At 48.3% G+C, this 19,243-nt stretch overlaps 2 protein-coding genes across 3 annotated transcripts in view; one reads left to right on the top strand and one right to left on the bottom strand.

The window, feature by feature from the left end:
• Nucleotides 1–3,419: 3,419 nt before the first annotated feature.
• GPSM3 (G protein signaling modulator 3) lies at nucleotides 3,420–13,179 on the bottom strand. The gene is made up of 4 exons (XM_077922807.1): nucleotides 13,005–13,179; nucleotides 11,395–11,548; nucleotides 6,338–6,513; nucleotides 3,420–5,098 (listed from the first exon to the last, which is right to left on the bottom strand). The coding sequence occupies exons 1-4, from the start codon at nucleotides 13,074–13,076 to the stop codon at nucleotides 4,877–4,879; spliced, it is 624 nt and encodes a 207-aa protein (XP_077778933.1). The 5' UTR covers nucleotides 13,077–13,179; the 3' UTR covers nucleotides 3,420–4,876.
• Nucleotides 11,435–19,243, top strand: part of EGFL8 (EGF like domain multiple 8) — a 35,493-nt gene continuing 27,684 nt past the window's right edge. For both annotated transcript variants that reach the window (XM_028720466.2, XM_028720463.2), the window contains exon 1: nucleotides 11,435–11,574. The gene's annotated coding sequence lies outside the window, so the exon portion shown is untranslated. The remainder of the gene's footprint in view (nucleotides 11,575–19,243) is intronic.

The following is a 19,243-nucleotide window of genomic DNA, read 5'->3' as shown; positions in this document are numbered from 1 at the left end:
ACTGCTCATTTGTAGCGTTTCTTCCGCTCCCCCAGCTTCAAATGCAATTGCACAGGAACACAGGAAGTTGGCTTATGCCGATTCAAACCATTGGTCCACCTAGCACAGTATTGTCAGCACAGACTGGCAGCAAAGTTTCAAACAGGGTACCCTTGCCCTTTTTTTGGAGATGTCAGGAACTGAACCTGGGACCTTTTGCAGATGCTCTGCCCCATGGGTAGGCAACCTAAGGCCCGTGGGCCGGATCCGGCCCAATCACCTTCTCAATCTGGCCCGCAGACGGTCCGGGAATCAGCGTGTTTTGACATGAGTAGAATGTGTGTTTTTATTTAAAATGCGTCTCTGGGTTATTTGTGGAGCATAGGAATTCATTCATTTCCCCCCCAAAAATACAGTCTGACCCCCCACAAGGTCTGAGGGACAGTGGACCGGCCCGCTGCTGAAAAAGTTTGCTGACCCCTGCTCTGACCCCTGAGTGACAACGCTTGGTGCTTACAGAGACGGACAGCACTGTCTTGTCCTGCCTTCTGTGGAGTGTCCCTTGACACAGGCTGTGTCGTGGATGTTGAAGGTGGGTGCTTCTAGGCAAGAGCTCCATCTCACAAACGGGTCACTCAGATCCAGTTTTTCCATGCGCATCACTGGTGCATGGCCACCCACCCACTCATTTTTGAATGCATGTGTTCTTCACAGACATTCTATTGTTTCCTGGCCCGTGGCGAAAGTAGGCTTTATTTCACCCGGATCAAAGACCCAGTTTGGCACACACATCCCATGTGCATTTGCGTACCCACACACATAGGCTGGGAGCTTCCACTGGGGCAAAAAAACAAACCCCCAGCTAGCCCCCCTGTAGCTACAGCTCTGCCAGATGGCCATACCAGTAGCAAGGAGTGCGGTGTCCTGCATGAAATGTTTTGGCGCTGTCTTCTTGGCCTTTTGTGGGCATGCACAAAGGTAATTCTGTCCCTGTGCCTGCACACCATTAAAAAAAATGGACAGGAAGTGTGTAACTGCAGTTATTACAAGCTCCTAGTTTTCATGTTCCATAATGGCCTAGAGCAGGGGTCTGCAACCTGCGGCTCCGGAGCCGCATGTGGCTCTTTTACACCTTTGCCGTGGCTCTGGGGCGGATACTAGCGAGGGGAGGAGGTGCATTGTGTGCCCCGACACTCCCCACTGTGGCGGGCGCTGTACTGACTGTAACGTCGCATGGGGGCGGTGCGTGCGTTAGTTTTGCGGCTCCCAGTTGTTTTTTCCTTCGGAAACGGGTCCAAGTGGCTCTTTTTGTCTTAAAGGTTGCAGACCCCTGGCCTAGAGGGATGCTTGTACTTTCTGTAGAGTGAGCAAGACTGATGTGCTTTGGCCTTGCCTCCCTCGTTTTTGTTCTTGTTTTACATTTTTAAGACAGAGTTCTTGCGCAAGGCTGACATTTGGCCATGGCAAAATTGTGATAAAGGGGTCTTGGGCGAGACCTCTGCATTAGTACCTTTTAAAAGTCCTTATTCAGTCACACGTTTTAAGCAAAAAGCTCTCCGGAACTAGGGTTGCCATATTTCAAAAAGTGAAAATCTGGACACAAAAGTTGGGGGGGGGGCAAATATTTTTTTTGGGGGGGGTGAAATGTTGTTGAGCTTCTTTTGCAAAATCTCAAGCAACCGGGTTTTTGAAAATTCAACAGATGAATCCTGGCTGTGTCCGGTCATATGGCAGCCGTATCTGAACAGAGTTGCCAATATTCCAGTGTGCTTTTGGCATGTGTCTGTCCATATTGTTTGGAAACAAAACGGTTTTGCTCCTATAACAAATTGTACAGAAAGAGGAGAGGACAGGAAGGTGTGCGGGTAGGCCCTTAATGTTAAAGGGATAAAGTACAGGTTGACATTTTGATGAGGATGCTGATATTGTATGATCAGTTCAAAAAACGTGCATGCGCCTACAACCCTGGGCAAAGTATACCTTCACCTGTAAGCGCCTGACGGTCTTTTTCAGGGGCTAATGTTCACAAGACAGCGGTAGCTTGCCTCGGACTGCCAGTGGCTGGGAAGCACATGTGAGGAGAACAGGGCTGCTGCACTCAGGTGGGCTCTGCATGTTCTGAAGAGGGATGTGAGAGGCAGATGGGGCTCGTCAACCTGGGAAGGGAGCCCATCTAGGAGAAGGAAAACTCTGATCCTCCGCTGCCTTGCAGGATATCTATACAGCTGACTCTGCCCCCAAATACCCCAGTAAAAAGATCATTAAGTTCGCAGATGATACAACGGTGGTTGGTTTAATCACGGCTGGAGAGGGGGAGGCGGCCTAGAGGAAGGAAGTTGAGCAATTGGGGGAGTGGTGCAGGAAAAACAACTTACGCCTTAACTTAAAGAAAACAAAAGAGATTATTGTGGACTTTAGGAAATGTAAATTGAATATTCATCCATTTATTATTGAGGGGAAGTGCGTGGAACAGGTCTCAGTGTTTCGATTTCTGGGAATGGAGTTGAGAGATGACCTAATCTGGGGAGAGAACAGCAAAGACCTGATGAAGAGAGCACAGCAGAGGTTATATTTTCTGAGAATCCTCCAGAAAAACAATCTCTCAAAGGACCTGTTGATGGCACTTTACCATTGTAAAGAGTGTATTAACTTATGGTCTGTGTTTGGGAGCTACATGGTCAGCGAAAAAACAATGCTGTCCAGGGTTGTAAAGACTGCGGAGAGAATAATTGGGTGCACTCTTCCTACCTTGGATCAAATCTATGCTTCCAGGTGCCATAAGAAAGCGGCAGAGATAGTGCGCACCCCGGAAATTATCTCTTTCAGCTTTTGCCTTCTGGAAGAAGGTACAGGGTTATAAAGACTAGGGACTAGCCTCCTGAGAAACAGTTTCTATCCAAATGCGATTTTGGTTTTAAACGCAGGGTAAGGAGTCTCTATGGGAGTATATTGTATTTTAAAATGGGGTATCAGAGTTTTTAGGGGGCTAACCAGGCTGGGATGGCTGGGATAGCAGGCTTGTTGGTTTTCGAATGTCTGGTGTAGATTTTTCAATTTCGTTGTTCTGTATGGGACAATGACAATAAAGATTATCGTATCGTAAGAAAAGGCTCAGGAGTAACCCGACACAAATCCAGAGTCGGGTCCCTAAGACGGTTGGTTGGCGCCTTGTACGCCTCCTTCCGGCAAGTCCTGCAGCCCAGCTGGGGCCAAATGCCTTGCTTCTTTCCTGTGGACCACACCAGCGAGGACAAGAGGGGAGTCTTGTGGTCTGAGCAGCCCAGGACTTCCAGAAACGTGGCCCAGTCTTGCACCCCAGGGGAAGTCATGGAGGAGGTGCATTTCCTGTTTGAACCTTTGCTCTCTTCTGCCCTTCGCATATATCGTTTCTTTCCCCCTCTTTAAATTGTGTGTGCATGCAGAAGCACAAACGGCTCAAGAACACGCAAGGAAGTTTTATTATGATGACCGCACTAAAGCGCAACCGTGCATAAAAACGACAAACTTTTCTTGCAAGGGCGGCCAACCGCTGCCGTTTTATCTTAGCTTTGCAACGCAGCAGCTGGCAACTGCGGCCGTGGGCAGCGAGGGTTTGCAGGTGGGCTGCTGTACATAAGCCGGGAGAAAACCCCTACTGCAGTCTAGTTCTCGGGTCATGATTCTGCCTGGTTTGCTACTACATAAAATAAAAATGAAAAAACAGGTAACTATCGCACAGATAATATTTGGTGCATTTGCACTTGCCTTTACAGGTAAGAACAAAAAGGGGGTTCCGCTCTGCTGGGATTCTTTGCATAGGCCCACCAGAGCCGCACCCCGAATGTGTAGTGCAGACAGAGATGGCAGGATGGAGGAAAACAGCTCCATTTGTAGAGCCGCTATTTTAATTACTACATTTCCATATGATTGCATTAGGGGACACAGCGTGGAAGCAGCTAAATAAGACAGTACCCATCACCATTGCTTTATAAAAGATTGGAAGCACGTAAAACCAATCTCTTTCAAAGCAAGCATCAATCAGCTGAATTTACATTTCAATTGCACACAAACACAAACACACACACACAAACACCCCAATACACCCTGACCCTAATTTTAGAACAGGAAAGACTATGGAAAATGTTGAAAGACTACGGCTCCAATGATCATTGGCCAGGGCGAAGTCTGGCAACATCAGGAGGGCCACAGGTTTTCAAACCCTAAAAGATTGCTGTGAGGCCACAGTGCAAGATGGTGGATTAATTTAGCAAAAAGTGGTGGTTCTAACAGCTTGATGCCTCCTAAAGACAGTTCTAGATCTCTGATCCACTTGTAGGACCTCCTTTGGGGCAGGAATTATTAGCATCACACAAATATCTGCTATTTGTTTATCAGTGTGGCCTTTCTTTTTTTTCTTCTCTGCCCACCTGAGGAAGAGGTAGAACCATAGAGTCATAGAGTTTTGGAAGGGACCCCGAGGATCATCTAGTCCAACCCTCTGCAATGCAGGAACCTTTTGCCCAATGTGGGGCTTGAACCCCCAACCCTGAGATTAAGAGCCTCAAGCTGTATCCCAGCAGACTCAGAAACGTACTGACTTTCCATGGCTCCCAATAAACATATCACACTACTGCTTCTGCCACCAGTTCAGGCCATTTTGCTCGTCGACGGGTTAGAAGGAAACGCCATAGATTGCTGAGGACAGAAAGCTTAGCCGGGAATCAAATATGGTGCTGCATTTGGAGAGACGCTGCCTCAGTTTTGCACCCACCCTCTTTTTTCTTGTTCTACAACACAGGATACCTTCACAGTATGGAACTTTTTCGAAGCGGCCCATCTCAGTTTCTCAGTCCATGCTGCCTTGCTCAGTTTAGGCCTGGCAAGGGTTCCGTCTTTCGGCGCAATGTGTCTCGAGTCACTAGAACCACATCTGTTGGAGGGACGAGTCAGCCTGGGGACTCAGGCATTGCATGGGGAAGGAAGTGTGTGCCCCCAGCAAGGACGGCCCACCGAGAGCAGGAGGGAGAGCTGAGCGCTGGTCTTCCATCCGGGTGCCTTGGGCTTTGAGCAGCAAATCCAGTAGGCCCTGAATTCCTACTGGGATGGGGGGCTCTGTGCGCTGGTCTTCGAGACGCTGGCTCTGTAAGGAAAAGAGGAGATGCTGAGCTCTGCTAGCCGACTGAGAGGCAGCGTGGCGTAATGGTTAGAGTGTCGGACTAGGACCTGGGAGAGCAGGGTTGAAATCCCCACCCAGCCATGAAGCTCACTGAGCAACCTTGGAGTCAGTCACCACCTAGACTAATCCACCTCACAAGGTGGATTATCCTCACCTCACAAGGTGAGGATAAAATGGGAAGGAGGATTGCCCTAAGGCAGCTACATCAAGTCCTCCATTTCCAGTGTTTAGGGTTCGAGTGCCATAGTTTCTAGAGCCAAAACAGCACCACATGAACAAACAGCAAGTACAGTGGTACCTGGGGTTAAGAACTTAATTTGTTCTGGAAGTCCGTTCTTAACCTGAAACTGTTCTTAACTTGAAGCACCACTTTAGCTAATGGGGCCTCCCACTGCCACTGCCGCACAATTTCTGTTCTCATCCTGAAGCAAAGTTCTTAACCTGAGGTACTATTTCAGGGTTAGCGGAGTCTGTAACCTGAAGCATCTGTAACCCGTGGCACCACTGTATTAGCAAACTTGAGGAAAGGAAATACCAAGAGTTGCAGAAGCAAAGGGGGGGAATTATTTAGGGGGGGGAAACTCCCTAACATTTGGGGGAACCTCGGAAACAGTCCATGAAGACTAGGGATATAGGAAGTTAGCAAGGTCCTTTCCAAGCCGTGTTTCTTGCAATCAGCGCTGCTGCAGTTCAGCTGCAGTTCAGCTTCTGTTAAAAACTATGTCAGTTACCTTGCTGTGGCTGAATGTAATGTAATTAATCACATTGTCATTGTGTGATTCCACCCCATTCGCTTCAATGCAAAGGAAATGTCAGAACGGGGGGGGGGGGGGATGAGACGGGGGGATGACGACCCTATAACAAACACCAGTCGTATTAATCTGCCTGAGGCCTTGGTTCCTGACTACAAACGAGCAAGGAAACCGAGGCAGTTCTGTGTCTGCTTGGAGGAGAATTTGCTGCCATCCTTAAGGATGCTGACTGACTGCTGGGGCGGGGGATTGCAATCCTGAGTAGAAGCACTCCATGCTGCAACATTTTGTTGCAGATCCCGCTGTAGTTGGATTTCAGGATAGGAAATGTTAACCACCCTGGGAACGTCAGACAGAAGGGAAGTATCAACATTTTCGTTGTCGTCATCATCAAGCGGGTCCGCTAGCACCAACGTCCACTCGGACCTTCTGTGGAGACCTCACCGCTCACCTGATGAGCCAAGATAGTGTCGTAGAGCTTCTCTTCAGAGACCCTCGAGTTGCCCGCACACATTTCCGCAGCCTCCTCAAAATCAGCCCGCTGGTCATCAAGCCTCCGGGCCTGGAATTTGGCCACCATGTCAAAAAACTCCTCCGCTTGGAGAGAGGTCAGCGAAGAGAAGAAGACTGGGAGAAGAGAGAACAAATTGTGTAGCAGAACAGCCATACGCAGAGGGCAGAAGGATAACAGGGAATCCTGGGTGTCAAAGCTTCAGGTCCTCCAGCGTCACCCAATCAAAACGTTAACTGGCTTGAAGTTTCTAGCCCTCATGACTGTCAACCAAAGTTTGGAAATGCTGAGGTTGTGTGTCTGTTAAAACCTCCAAGCGTATGTCAGTGGTGGAATATTCGTGGCCCTCCAGAGGTTGTTTGGCCACGTGTTGAGGCCCCAGGGCTCACAATCTGAGGTCTCCCACCTGTGCTCCAGAATGGTGCTCCCTACCCAAATTTGTGTCGTGGGCACAAGTTAGCATGCACAAGTCTGTGCCACATGAGCCTGTGTTCTGGGACTTCAAAGTACCTACCCACACCCCCGGAAAACTGTTGGTGGGAGCCAAAAGCCCCCCCCCCGGACCACTTGGAGTAAGAGGATCCTCTAGGGAGTTGGACTTTGAGCAACCACCCCTTCAGTTTCCGTGCATCACTTCTTCAAATAATAATAATAATAATGATAACTTATTATTTATACCCCGCCCACCTGGCTGGGTTTCCCCAGCCGCTCTGAGCGGCTCCCAACAGAATTAAAAGCACAGTAAAATTTGTTGTTTAGTCATTTAGTCGTGTCCGACTCTTCGTGACCCCATGGACCAGAGCACGCCAGGCACTCCTGTCCTCCAATGCCTCCCGCAGTTTGGTCCTCCCGCAGATCCCCTTCATGGATCACTGCCTTGCCGTGGCAAAGGGGCTTGAAAAACTCAGAGAAGCTATGAGCTATGCCGTGCAGGGCCACCCAAGATGGACAGGTCATAGTGGAGAGTTTTGACCAAATGTGATCCACCTGGAGCAGGAACCGGCAAGCCACTCCAGTATCCCTGCCAAGAAAACTCCATGGACAAAGACAACAGGCACAGTAAAATATCATACATTAAAAACTTCCCTAATCAGGGCTGCCTTCTGATGTCTGCTAAAAGTCAGATTGTTGTTTATTTTCTTGACATCTGATGGGAGGGCATTCCACAGGGTGGGCACCACTACCGAGAAGGCCCTCTGCCTGGTTCCCTGTAACCTCACTTTTCACAGTGAAGGAACCGCCAGAAGGCCCTCGGAGCTGGACCTCAGTGTCCGGGCTGAACAATGGGGGTATACTGGGCTGTGGCCGTTTAGGGCTTTAAAGGTCAGCACCAACACTTTGAATTATGCTCAGAAACGTACTGGGGGGGGGGGGCAATGTAGGTCTTTCAAATGAAGGATACGCCTGGAAATCTTTGGAGAAGACTGCAACATTCTAGTCCAATAAATATTGTTATAAGTTTTCTTTTGGCGGGGGAGGTTAAACCCCAAAATAATAATAATAGTAATAATAATAATAATAGTAGTAGTAGTAATAATAATAATAATAATTTATTATTTGTACCCCGCCCATCTGGCTGGGTCTCCGCAGCCACTCTGGGCGGCTTCCAACAAAGATTTAAAATACACTAAAATGTCACACATTAAAAACTTCCCTGAACAGGGCTGCCTTCAGATGTCTTCTAAATGTCAGGTAGTTGTTTATCTCTTTGACATCTGATGGGAGGGTATTCGAAAAATTAATAAATGGTAGTATTTTGGTTATTTGAGATGTGAAGAGAGAAATACAAGCTGCAGAGGGATTCCTGGGCTAGCCTGAGGTGTGAGCAGAGACTGGGGATTTGGAGGGTTGTCAGTTGTGAGAGGAAAGAGTGTCTTTAACAAGGTGTGTTGGGAAGAGGAAGGGAGAACAAAGACAAGAGATCCATTTTGGGCAGATGCCCTTGACTCCAGGGCTGTGAGGAAGACACCCCTCTTGAAAGGACCATGCTGTAAGATCTGGACTCTCTCTCTCCAAACCCAGGTGTAAATATGGGAATAAGCCATATTTCTGAAAGCTACAACAGTCTCCGCATGTCTTCAATTCTCCAAAGGCGCAGAGGCCCTGTTAGAGGGGCAAAACCCTGGGAATCCCGAAGGGATAGACGACTGCAAATATACCAAATGCCTATTAGCACTGTTATAAGAATTCTAAGGTCTCAAATATAAATTAAATGTTCATAAATGTACAAGGCAAACACATACATGACTATATAAACCACATGTCTGAAATAGTACAGGAGAGCAGTCCTGAAGCCATTTTGACTCTCCCAAATTGACCTCAAATGTTTCTCTGCAAGGAGGAAGGAAATGGGAAAGCTTCCCCCCCCCCATTGTCTTTTGCTTACAAATCCTGTCTTAAAGGGCGTATTTGTGCATGAATAGTGCATGGAGTCAGGAACTAAAGTATTAACCATCACAAAAGAATGGCCAGACTGTCCAGGTAATGCAGTCAGTGACTATTATCAGGTACCCTGGCAGACAGGATTTCTGCTGTAGACTGCCTCCTTCTGTGATGGATGTATGATGTTTCAGGGGGTGGTGATCTTAGGCTACAGGGTTGGGCAATTTCAAGAGTCTATATAAGGGCTTGTGCACCATTGTTCTGGGTCCTCCTCCGCTCTCCTGCGTGTGGGGGGAGCACCCTGTTGCAACAGTTTAATAAAGATTATGCTTACTAGCTGCTTTGCTTCTCAATATTCTCTGGTTGGCTTCTGTTATTTTCTCCTACTGATAGAGAACCCACTTAAGGACTCTATACGGGCTCCAGAATACCCCATAAGGGAAAAGGAGCAGTTTTTTCTTATAACAGCACAGATATAAAACATGGATGAATATACTGTCTGTTGGTTTTTTTAAAAGCATTCAAATTAAAGCAAAACCTGAAAACTTACAGGGTTTAGCTTGCTCAAGGTGAGTTGCAGCAGCCCTGAGCCAAGCAAATGTCTCCGGCGTCTGACTTCCTCATAATCAACAGAAACTTCTGCAAACTGCTGTCAAGCGCAGTGTACTTTAGCACCTACACACTGGGAGCATCCGGGACAAGAACAAATAGCGTCTCTTTCTTTCTTTTTGAAGTTCAGAAGCTTTTTGCCTATTTCTAAATAAACACCTTCCTTAAAGAAATGAGCAGTTCATGCAAAAAGGCTAGATTTTGCAGACGGGTTTCTGCAGCCTTTCTGAAAAAGTTGAGCCTAATGGAAAAAGTAATCACAGTCCCCTTCAGCTTAATGATTGATGCAGGGGTTTTTTTTTGTTTCATGAGAAGTACAGGAAGTATAATCTCGACGGAGTGAATAAGGGTTAGCAAAAGGTTTACGGGATTTTGTTTGCGATAATTAGCAAGTCAGAAAATAGATGCAGCTCATTTTGTCAAACATTTGGTTTCAATCTTGCGCTATACACAGACACTAAAAATAGCCTAAGGGCAGAATGGGCCAAAATTGTTTTGTTTTATAATCCTTTCCTCTGAGGGTTTTGGGGCCATGTACAAGGGGCATCTCCCCCGCTCCTCCTCCCTCCCCCACTTTATCCGCACAACAGCACTGCAAAGCAGGCCAGTCTGAGAGATGGTGACTGGCCCAGGGTCACCCGCTGAGTTTTGGGGGCGACCGGGAATGTGAACATGAGTCTCATTGGTGCTACGGTGATACCACTCCATGCACCGTACACTTAAAACACGCGCAAACCACATTACTTCCCCCAAAGAATCCTAGGAACTGTAATGTGTTAAGGGTGCTAGGAACTGTAACTGTGTGAGGATTCTTTGGGAGAAATAATGTGTTTTAAAGGTAAAGGGATGCCTGACCATTAGGTCCATTCGCGGACGACTTTGGGGTTACGGCGCTCATCTCGCTTTATTGGCCGAGGGAGCCGGCGTACAGCTTCCGGGTCATGTGGCCAGCATGACTAAGCCGCTTCTGGTGAACCAGAGCAGCGCACGGAAACGCCGTTTACCTTCCCGCTGGAGCAGTTCCTATTTATCTACTTGCACTTTGACGTGCTTTCGAACTGCTAGGTTGGCAGGAGCAGGGACCGAGCAACAGGAGTTCATCTCGTCGCGGGGATTCGAACCGCTGACCTTCTGATTGGCAAGTCCTAGGCTGTGTGGTTTAACCCACAGCGCCACCCGTGTCCCTTTTCAATGTGCTTTAAATAAAAGTTAAAGCAACTTTTAAGTTAAAGCACCTGTGATAATGCAGACGTCTCCGGCTTAAACGCACAGGAACTGGTCTGCTAAAATAAAGTTGTTTAACCCTGTGGGATTTGACATCTTTCCGCAGGGCCTGCAAGACGGAGCTGTTCCGCCAGGCCTTTGGTCGGGGTTCAGTCTGATTCTTTTCTTTCTGTATAAGAACAGGCATTAAAGAGGCCTCCTAGCCCGCTCACAGGTCCTTTATAAGACCAGTAATAACAGTTGGCCCTAGAGATTATTAACCACTCTCAGTTTTACCCGTGGACTGCCATCTGTCCAGATTTCAATTGGCTCTGAACTAATTTTAAGATTTTGACCAAACTGCGGGAAGCAGTGGAAGACAGGAGTGCCTGGCGTGCTCTGGTCCACGGGGTCACGAAGAGTCGGACACGACTAAACGACTAAACAACAACAAATTTAAAGATGTAATTTAAGTAATCGATTGCCTGTTTTTCTGTTCTTATGTTCTTTGTATACTGTCTTAGTTTCATGATGTTAGCCGCCCTGAGGGCGGGGTACAAATAAAAAGTTATTTATTTATTTATTATTTATTTATTATTTATTTATTTGGGAAAGGAGGTCTCATACACACCATAGATGTGCAGAAGCACATGCCTTCTGCCGAAGAATCCTGGGAGCTATAATTTATCAAGCATACTAAGGACTGTAGCTCCGCAAAGGGAAAGTTCCTTTGTGATTCGAATGTGCTTGCCATGCATGGTGTGGATTTGACCAGCGATAGCAGGCTGGTGTTCTCATCTTACCCGCCTGGTCTTTCTCCATCTCCCCCGTAGGGGTGGCTGGCAGGGACCTCCAGGGCCGCGCAGGATCCGTCTGCCGTGTTCTCTGCTTTGGACGCAAAAGAGGACCCGGGTTTGGCAGGAGACTGAGGTCGTCTTGAGAGGAGGCCTGGATCTGCTGTGGAGCAGGAAGCAAGGTTGAAAGTAAGTCTCTAACCTTCCTAGCAAGAAGGTTATGGGGTGCAATGAGTGAGTGCCTTCCAACAATTTCTCTGAAATTAGAGTGAGGGTGGATCTACACACAGGACAAAAACGCTATAAATTTCAGTAATTGTTATGACAGAAGAAAAGAAAACGCTATGGAAAATCACAAAGAATTCTTTTGCTCTCCAGCGCCATCTGGTGTTGCATGTTTATAACACATTCAAAATACTGTTTTTTGACTAAGGTAGCTGAGTCCTGAGTGTGGTGTGACCATAGCTGTCAACTTACAGATTTGAAAATAAGGGACCAGCAGCCTCGAAAGTAAGGGATCAGCAGCCAAAATAAGGGATTTTCCAAGCATAGGTATGTTCAACTTCTGATCCCCTCCAAGCCAAAGGCAGAAAGCCCAGCCAGCAGCCAAATGAAGCCTCAAGTGGTGGTTCCCACAGCGCAGCAACCCAGCAAAGGGGATACAGCAAGGAAAACCACCGTCACCTCTCCGCTGGGAAGCGCTGAGCAAAGGCGAGTCCCTAGGCAACGCGGCCAATTTGATTGGCACAAGGCATGCAAGCTCCACCCCCCAGTCGTTCTTAGACTCCTTATTGGGTGAGCAACGCAGCCAAGCAACACAGTTGGAGCCTCCCTCCTCCCTGGCCGGCAGGGAGGGAGGGAGAGGAGCTGCTTCCTTTGAAACCCGGGAAATTTAAGGGACATCATCAATAAGGGACAGCGGCAGGGCACAGCGCTGGGATAAGGGACTTTCCCGCCAAATAAGGGACGGTTGCCAGCTATGGGTGTGGCCGCCTTGACCAATCATAGGCAGGAACGGCTAGGAGCTAGGTGGAATCACAGATCTTTAAAAAAGTGTAGACTTGCACACACTGGCCAGTTTCTCTTTTGACTTGAAATGTTCTTTTGGGGCTTCTCAGAAGTACGTAAAAGCACAAAGTGGGCAGGGAGAGCTCCGGCCCGCAATGATGCCCACCTGATAGGTGCCGGAACTGTGCTCCGGCTGAAAAAAAACACTGGATGTAGACATCCTGTTTTGCTCAACCAGCAGACCCTCTGGTTGCCAGCCCTCACTGGCAACCCCTTTTCATTTGTGCTCCTGCATACCTCTTGGGGCTCGGCCTAGCATGCTAATACGGCCCTCTTGTTTCCTAGCTGTCCCATTTTGCCTTCGATTCTGTTGGCACTCAGCCTCCCAAATCTGTTTTTAGAGAGAATGATCACGGTGGCTGCCATTTTTTGTGGCGCACGTGCAGTTTAAGAAGAGCCCGGCTAGATCAGGCCAATGACTTATCTGGTTCTCACATTTAAGTTCGAGCATGTAATACCTCTGGCTAGTGGGAACTGTAGTTCAGCAGCACCCGGAAGGCCAAAGGTGCTGCTTGGCCCTTATTCCTCGGAGAGGTACATCAGCCCCTTACCTGTTCTTCTGTGGCTGTTGCACTGACATCCAGTCGCATCTCTTCTTCCACTATCACATCCATTTCCTCCATCCTTCTTTCGGTTTACTCTCTGCCTGCTGGCCAAAGACTCTTGTGGCCAAATACGCAGAGAAATCGCTTTCCCCCTTGTCCTGGGCAACAGAGAAGAAAGGAGATTAGCAGATTCCTTGTCCCCCAAAAGTCTCATCCCAGAATGTAGCAGGTCTTGCTTTCGAAAGAATGGTGGGGTGTTTGGAGAAGAAAATAGTATGCTCCAGCTAAATCTCTAGTCTCTGAGCCCTGTCAGTTCATAAGAACCGAAGAAAATAGCTCATAAAAAGGTAAAGGGACCCCTGACCATTAGGTCCAGTCGTGACCGACTCTGGGGTTGCGGCGCTCATCTCGCTTTATTGGCCGAGGGAGCCGGCGTACAGCTTGCTTCTGGCGAACCAGAGCAGCGCACGGAAACGCCGTTTACCTTCCCACCGGAACGGTACCTATTTATCTACTTGCACTTTGACGTGCTTTCGAACTGCTAGGTTGGCAGGAGCAGGGACCGAGCAACGGGAGCTCACCCTGTCGCGGGGATTCAAACTGCCGACCTTCTGACCGGCAAGTCCTAGGCTCTGTTGTTTAACCCACAGCGCCACCCGCGTCCCACAAAATAGCTCATGAGAAGGAATAAAAAACAAGCATCAGGAAAGGAAGGGTGGGAAGTCAAGAAGAAACTTTGTATGTTTTTTTAAAAAAATATATGATGATAAATGCTTTGAAATATTGTTGGAGACAGTCATATATATATATATATGAAGAAGATAGCTCAGTTGGTATCAGCATGGTCCTGATAATATCAAGATTGCAAGTTCAATCTGTGTATGGAACAGTGGCATATTTCTACATTGGAGGGGGCTGTATCAGATGATGCTCAGGGTTCCTTCCAACTCTACAAAGCATTGCTGGATCAGGCCAGCAGCCCACCTCGTCCAGTATCCTGTTCTCACAGTGGCTGACCGGGGGCCTTTTGGGGGAACCCCCAAGCAAGACCTGAGCACAAGAGCCCTCTCCTCTTCTGCAATTTCCAGCAACTGGTATTCAGAAACATTGCTGAGTGCCACCGAATGCATTAACTGAACCCAGTTAATTCATCATCTGCGGCCATCAACATGCACAACATTTTTATATGTTGGCATAAACACCCTCTTTTTTATTGCATTTCCCCCCCAAACAATAGCTCCTTGATCTGAAGAGTTTAAAGCTAAATTTGGACAGCTGGGAGACAATAGAAGGAAGGGGAGGGTCGCAGCGGAAGCTGGGCCGTGAGGGCAAGCAGGGCAGTGCCCACCAAGGGCTGCTTGCCCTCGGCCAGCCTGCCCCTGCCTGCCTTCTGACCACCAGGCTGAGGTGTGGCTCGGCCTGCCAGGTTCCTCTTCCTCCTCTTCAGATTCCATCGTGTTTTCCCTTGCAGAACTCAGCAGGCCAGAGGACAGTGATAGCTCAGTGGGCACAAGAATCTCCCAACTCCGCAATTCCGTGATTCTTTGAAACCAGAGTAAGTTGGTGCCACCTATTTCTTGCTCGGCCTACCATTGGCTATGCTTATTGTCTGTCTCTACGTCTTCCACGCCGTCAGTCCCATGTGCACCAGTTTCCTCTGGGAAAGGGTGCAAAAGAATTAACGTAGGGGGGCCAACTGACCTGGGAAATGTGGCCTTGCCTGCTCCTGTGCCTTATAGCGGTAGTTTGCTATGAAGGTCAACAGCTTCAGAGGTTGGGTTTTATTTTAAGAAGTGTTGGCTTTTGGCGAATTTCCTTAGCTCAGAAACTTTCCTCTTTTTTTGAGAATGTGTAAAGAAGGCTCAGCAACGTTGCCAAATTAAAAGCTCAAAAAGCGTTTGTGTCTGGATTTTCACTTTTTGAAATATGGCAACCCTCAGTTAAATCACTTCCATGCGTGCCCAATAAAAATAAAGAAACTCTCACAAAACATCAAAGAGAGCAAAATATTGTTATGAGTTCGGGAGGGGGGCGCTAGATGCCCCTAAATGTGTTATGATGTGGTAAAAGTTAAAATTAATCAAGGTTTGATTAAACTTTGCCGAACATGGAAATCCACAGGATTTAGTTACGCTCATGAGCCAAGCCATCTGGGCAGAGCTAGGTGGATGGGCCATCAGCAGGGGACAAAGGCCGTTTACCTTCCTGCCAGAGTGGTACCTATTTATCTACTTGCACTTTGACATGCTTTTGAACTGCTAGGTTGGCAGGAGCAGGGAGCGAGCAACGGGAGCACATCCCGTCGCGGGGATTCGAACCGCCGACCTTCTGATCGGCAAGCCCTAGGCTCTGTGGTTTAACACACAGCGCCACCCACCTCCCTCAGGTTGTTTATATGTGTCAATAAAACCATATATCATAATGAAGACGCCACAGTCTCTGCTGTGCCTCATGCCCAAAAGGAACAACAAACCCTGGAGCCGCGGGAATATCACCCTCTCATGGAGACTGGGGTGACGTGTCACAATATCAAAACAAAGCATGCTAGATTAAGATCCAATAGAAAAGACAACAAAGATCGGCACCGAAAGCTGGAAAAATGAAGTCCAATTTAGGGTTGCCAACTCCCCCTCCTTGCTGCGCTCCTGCGCCTTTTAAGAACTGCATGACGAGCAGAACCTGGTGTGTAAATGCATAGGCGGGAATAAGCTTCCCCTTTTGAATTTCTGCCTGCCACGCAGCTCTTTGGGGCACAGGAGCCTTGGCTGGGAAAGCCAGGTGGCGCCACCCCTCCCTTCCTCCTCATTCTGCTACGGCACCTCTCCTTTCCAGCTACGTCTCCCCTCCACGGGGCAAGGGGTGGGGTGTCACTGCCCTCAGCCTGCCCCTACCTTGCCTGCTCTCTCACTTGCATCCGGCCCAGAGGGTGGCCCTGGCTGTCAGCTGCCTGCTCCTCCGTGGCCTCAATGCTGCTTCTTGTACAACTTGGCAGGGACAATGATAGGGACCAAAGGAGCAGGAGATGTTTCTGGTCCTGCCTGTCACTGGCTCTCCCTATTGCCCCATAAGTCGCCACCACCACCCATACCAGACTAGACTTCTCCCCTCCCTGTGGTCAGGCAAAACATGTCAAGTCATGGGCCCGCAGCGGGGAGGGGAGGTTGTTGTTTTCAGTTTCTTCTCCAAATTCTGGGCTGAGTCACAGAGTTTGGTCTGTGTCACAGGACTAATCGCACACAGGCTCAGCCCCCTAACCTAGGTGGCCGGCTGAAAAAGAGAAGAGGGCCCCACAGTCGTTTTGAAAGGGGAATTTCAAACCCGGCATGGCGAGTTACTACACCTGCGGAGAAATTCCGCTTTCCACCCAAGTCTGAAAGTTGCCACGAGCACAGTTTTCTTTATCGAACCCTCCCCAAAGTTTCCTTTTTTAAAAATACCAAGGACATAGCTGTGGAAACACAAGGCACAATGGTAAAGAAAAGAGGGTTTCTGGGAATGTGCAAAGTTCACGTCCCCGTTGGTGCCTTTCAGGCACTCCTACCTGCTCCCCGCACCCCACCCCTGCAATCTGTTTCTCTAAAGAAGTGTTTGTGTGTGGCTGAGGGGTGTAAAGTACAATTGAGTCCTGCAACAAAATGTTGCAGTGTGGAGAGCTCATATTCAGAGTTCCAACAACATATAAAAACACCCAAAACATCGGACATTAAAAACTTCCCAATACAGAGTTGCCTTCAGATGTCTGCTAAAAATCAGGTAGTTGTTTATTTCCTTGACATCTGGTAGGAGCGTGTTCCACAGGGCAGGAGCCACTACCGAGAAGGCCCTCTGTCTGGTTCCCTGTGTAACCTCACTTCTTGCAGTGAGGGAACCACCAGAAGGCCCTTGGAGGAGAACCTCAGTGTCCAGGCTAAACGTTGGGGTTTGAGATGCTCCTTAAGGTACAGTGGTACCTCGCAAGACGAATGCCTCGCAAGACGAAAAACGCGCAAGACGAAAGAGTTTTCCGTTTTTTGAGTCGTTCCGCAAGACGAATTTCCCTATGGGCTTGCTTCGCAAGACGAAACGTCTTGCAAGTTCTTGCGAGTTTGTTTCCTTTTTCTTAAAGCCGCTAAGCCGTTAATAGCCGCTAAGCCGCTAATAGCCGTGCTTCGCAAGACGAAAAAACCGCAAGACGAAGAGACTCGCAGAACGGATTAATTTCGTCTTGCGAGGCACCACTGTACTCACTTCTGTCTTCCCACCCCCCCATCATTGTTTTTTTGTCCCTGCCCCCCCTACATGTACACACACACAAAGGCCACTTTTACACCACTTGAACATTCCTGGAAATCGTAGTTTGTTAAAAGTGCCGAGAAAGTTGTTACAAGACCATTTTCCCCTTCCCGGAGCTACAATTCCCAGAGCGCTTTAGCAATCAATCCCTCTTCCCAGAGAATTTCTGAGTATTGTAGCTCTGTGAGGGGAATGGGGGCGTTCCAACAACTCTCTCAGTACCTTTAACAAACTACAGTTCCCAGGCTCCTTTGGGGGAAGCCGTGACTGCTTAAAGTGGTGTAATACTGATTTAATGGTAAGCCGCAGGTGTGGCCTTAATCTGCATTGCATGCCCACTAAATCACCAGACTGTTGGTGGGGGGTCTCCCCTTAAGAGTTTTTTCCTCTAAAGATCTGGGCCACTTCTTTCTGCAAACCTCGGGGTTTTCCCCAAACTTGCTGATACTTCCCTTCAGTGTGTGAACTGTGCCGTTTTAAAGATACATGCCTTGCGTTCAAAAGGCCTCAGGTTTAATCTGTGGCACGTCCAGGTAGGACTCACAAAAGACTCCTGCCATAAATCCAGCTGCTAGCCGGTGTATACTGAGCTCCATAAGCCAATGATCTGACTTAGTATAATGAAAGGCACTTTTCTATGGCCTGCAGCAAAATGTTGCAGCGCACTTCCGCAGCCTAAAATGATTGTGGCAGTCCAACAACATCCTGAGGGCCACAGGTTCCCCTTCCCTAGTGTAAACACGACCAAGCTAGAGGGACCAAAGAGGTCTAACTCGGTATACGGCAGTTTCCGAGGTTCCTATGTCCGCACATCAAATTCTTTCAGAGGTGGCGCTTGCCAGAGAGAAAAGTCTGTTGGCACATGCTCCCATACCCTCCAACATTTCTCTGATAAAAATAGGCACGTCCCATTCCACAATGATCATTTTACTATAAATACCCCACACATCTTATTGGGTTGCCCCAGCGACTCTGGGCGGCTTCCAACACAAATAAAAACATAATAAAACATTAAACATTAAAAGAAAACATCCCTATACAGGATTGCCTTCACACGGCTTGGGGTTTGGATAACTCCATACCCTCCAACATTTCTCCAATGAAAATAAAGATGTTCTAAGGAAAAGTGGGGACATGGGTGGTGCTGTGGGTTAAACCACTGAGCCTAGGGCTTGTCGATCAGAAGGTTGGCGGTTCAAATCCCTGCGATGGGGTGAGCTCCCATTGCTCGGTCCCTGCTTCTGCCAATCTAGCAGTTCAAAAGCACGCCAAAAGTGCAAGTAGATAAATGGGTACTGCTCTGGTGGGAAGGTAAACGGCGTTTCTGTGCGATGCTCTGGTTTGCCAGAAGCGGCTTGGTCATGCTGGCCACGACCCGGAAGCTGTACGCCGGCTCCCTCGTTGAATAAAGTGAGATGAGCACCACAACCCCAGAGTCGGCCACGACTGGACCTAATGGTCAGGGGTCCCTTTCCCTTTCCCTTTAAGGGAAAGTGGGACATTCTAGGATCAAATCAGAAACTGGGACAGCTTCTCTAAATCAGGGACATCCCTGGAAAATAGGGTCTGTGCTCAAGAGTTAGTTTGGCCCTTAGCAACAACGCCAAGAAGGTCCTTTGGGAGAAGGAGGGAGAAATACTTTGCAGCCTCAAGGGGACATTCAGATCAAGCTGCCAGGATTTCTCAATTCTAAACATGGCCAATCCTCATTCTCCAAAGGGCTTCCTCACACATGACACATTTCCTACCCAGAGAGGACACTCCCTGCAGGCCAAACTAGACCGAGCTGGTGTTGACGTGGTTTGCCCCTTGCTGCTGCTGCTGCTGTTGTTGTTGTTTAACAAACGACCAATGGGCAGGCAGTAGCGGGGGAACTGATTGCATTTCTTTATTTACTGCACTGCCAAGCCAAACATTAGAATGAACAGATGCTGCAGAACATTCACAGGTCAACTTCAGTGCAGGGCTGCATT

Source organism: Podarcis muralis, chromosome 2 (assembly GCF_964188315.1).
Source record: "Podarcis muralis chromosome 2, rPodMur119.hap1.1, whole genome shotgun sequence".
NCBI classification, from domain to species: Eukaryota; Metazoa; Chordata; class Lepidosauria; order Squamata; family Lacertidae; genus Podarcis; species Podarcis muralis.
This window is presented reverse-complemented; position numbering and strand designations above follow the sequence as displayed.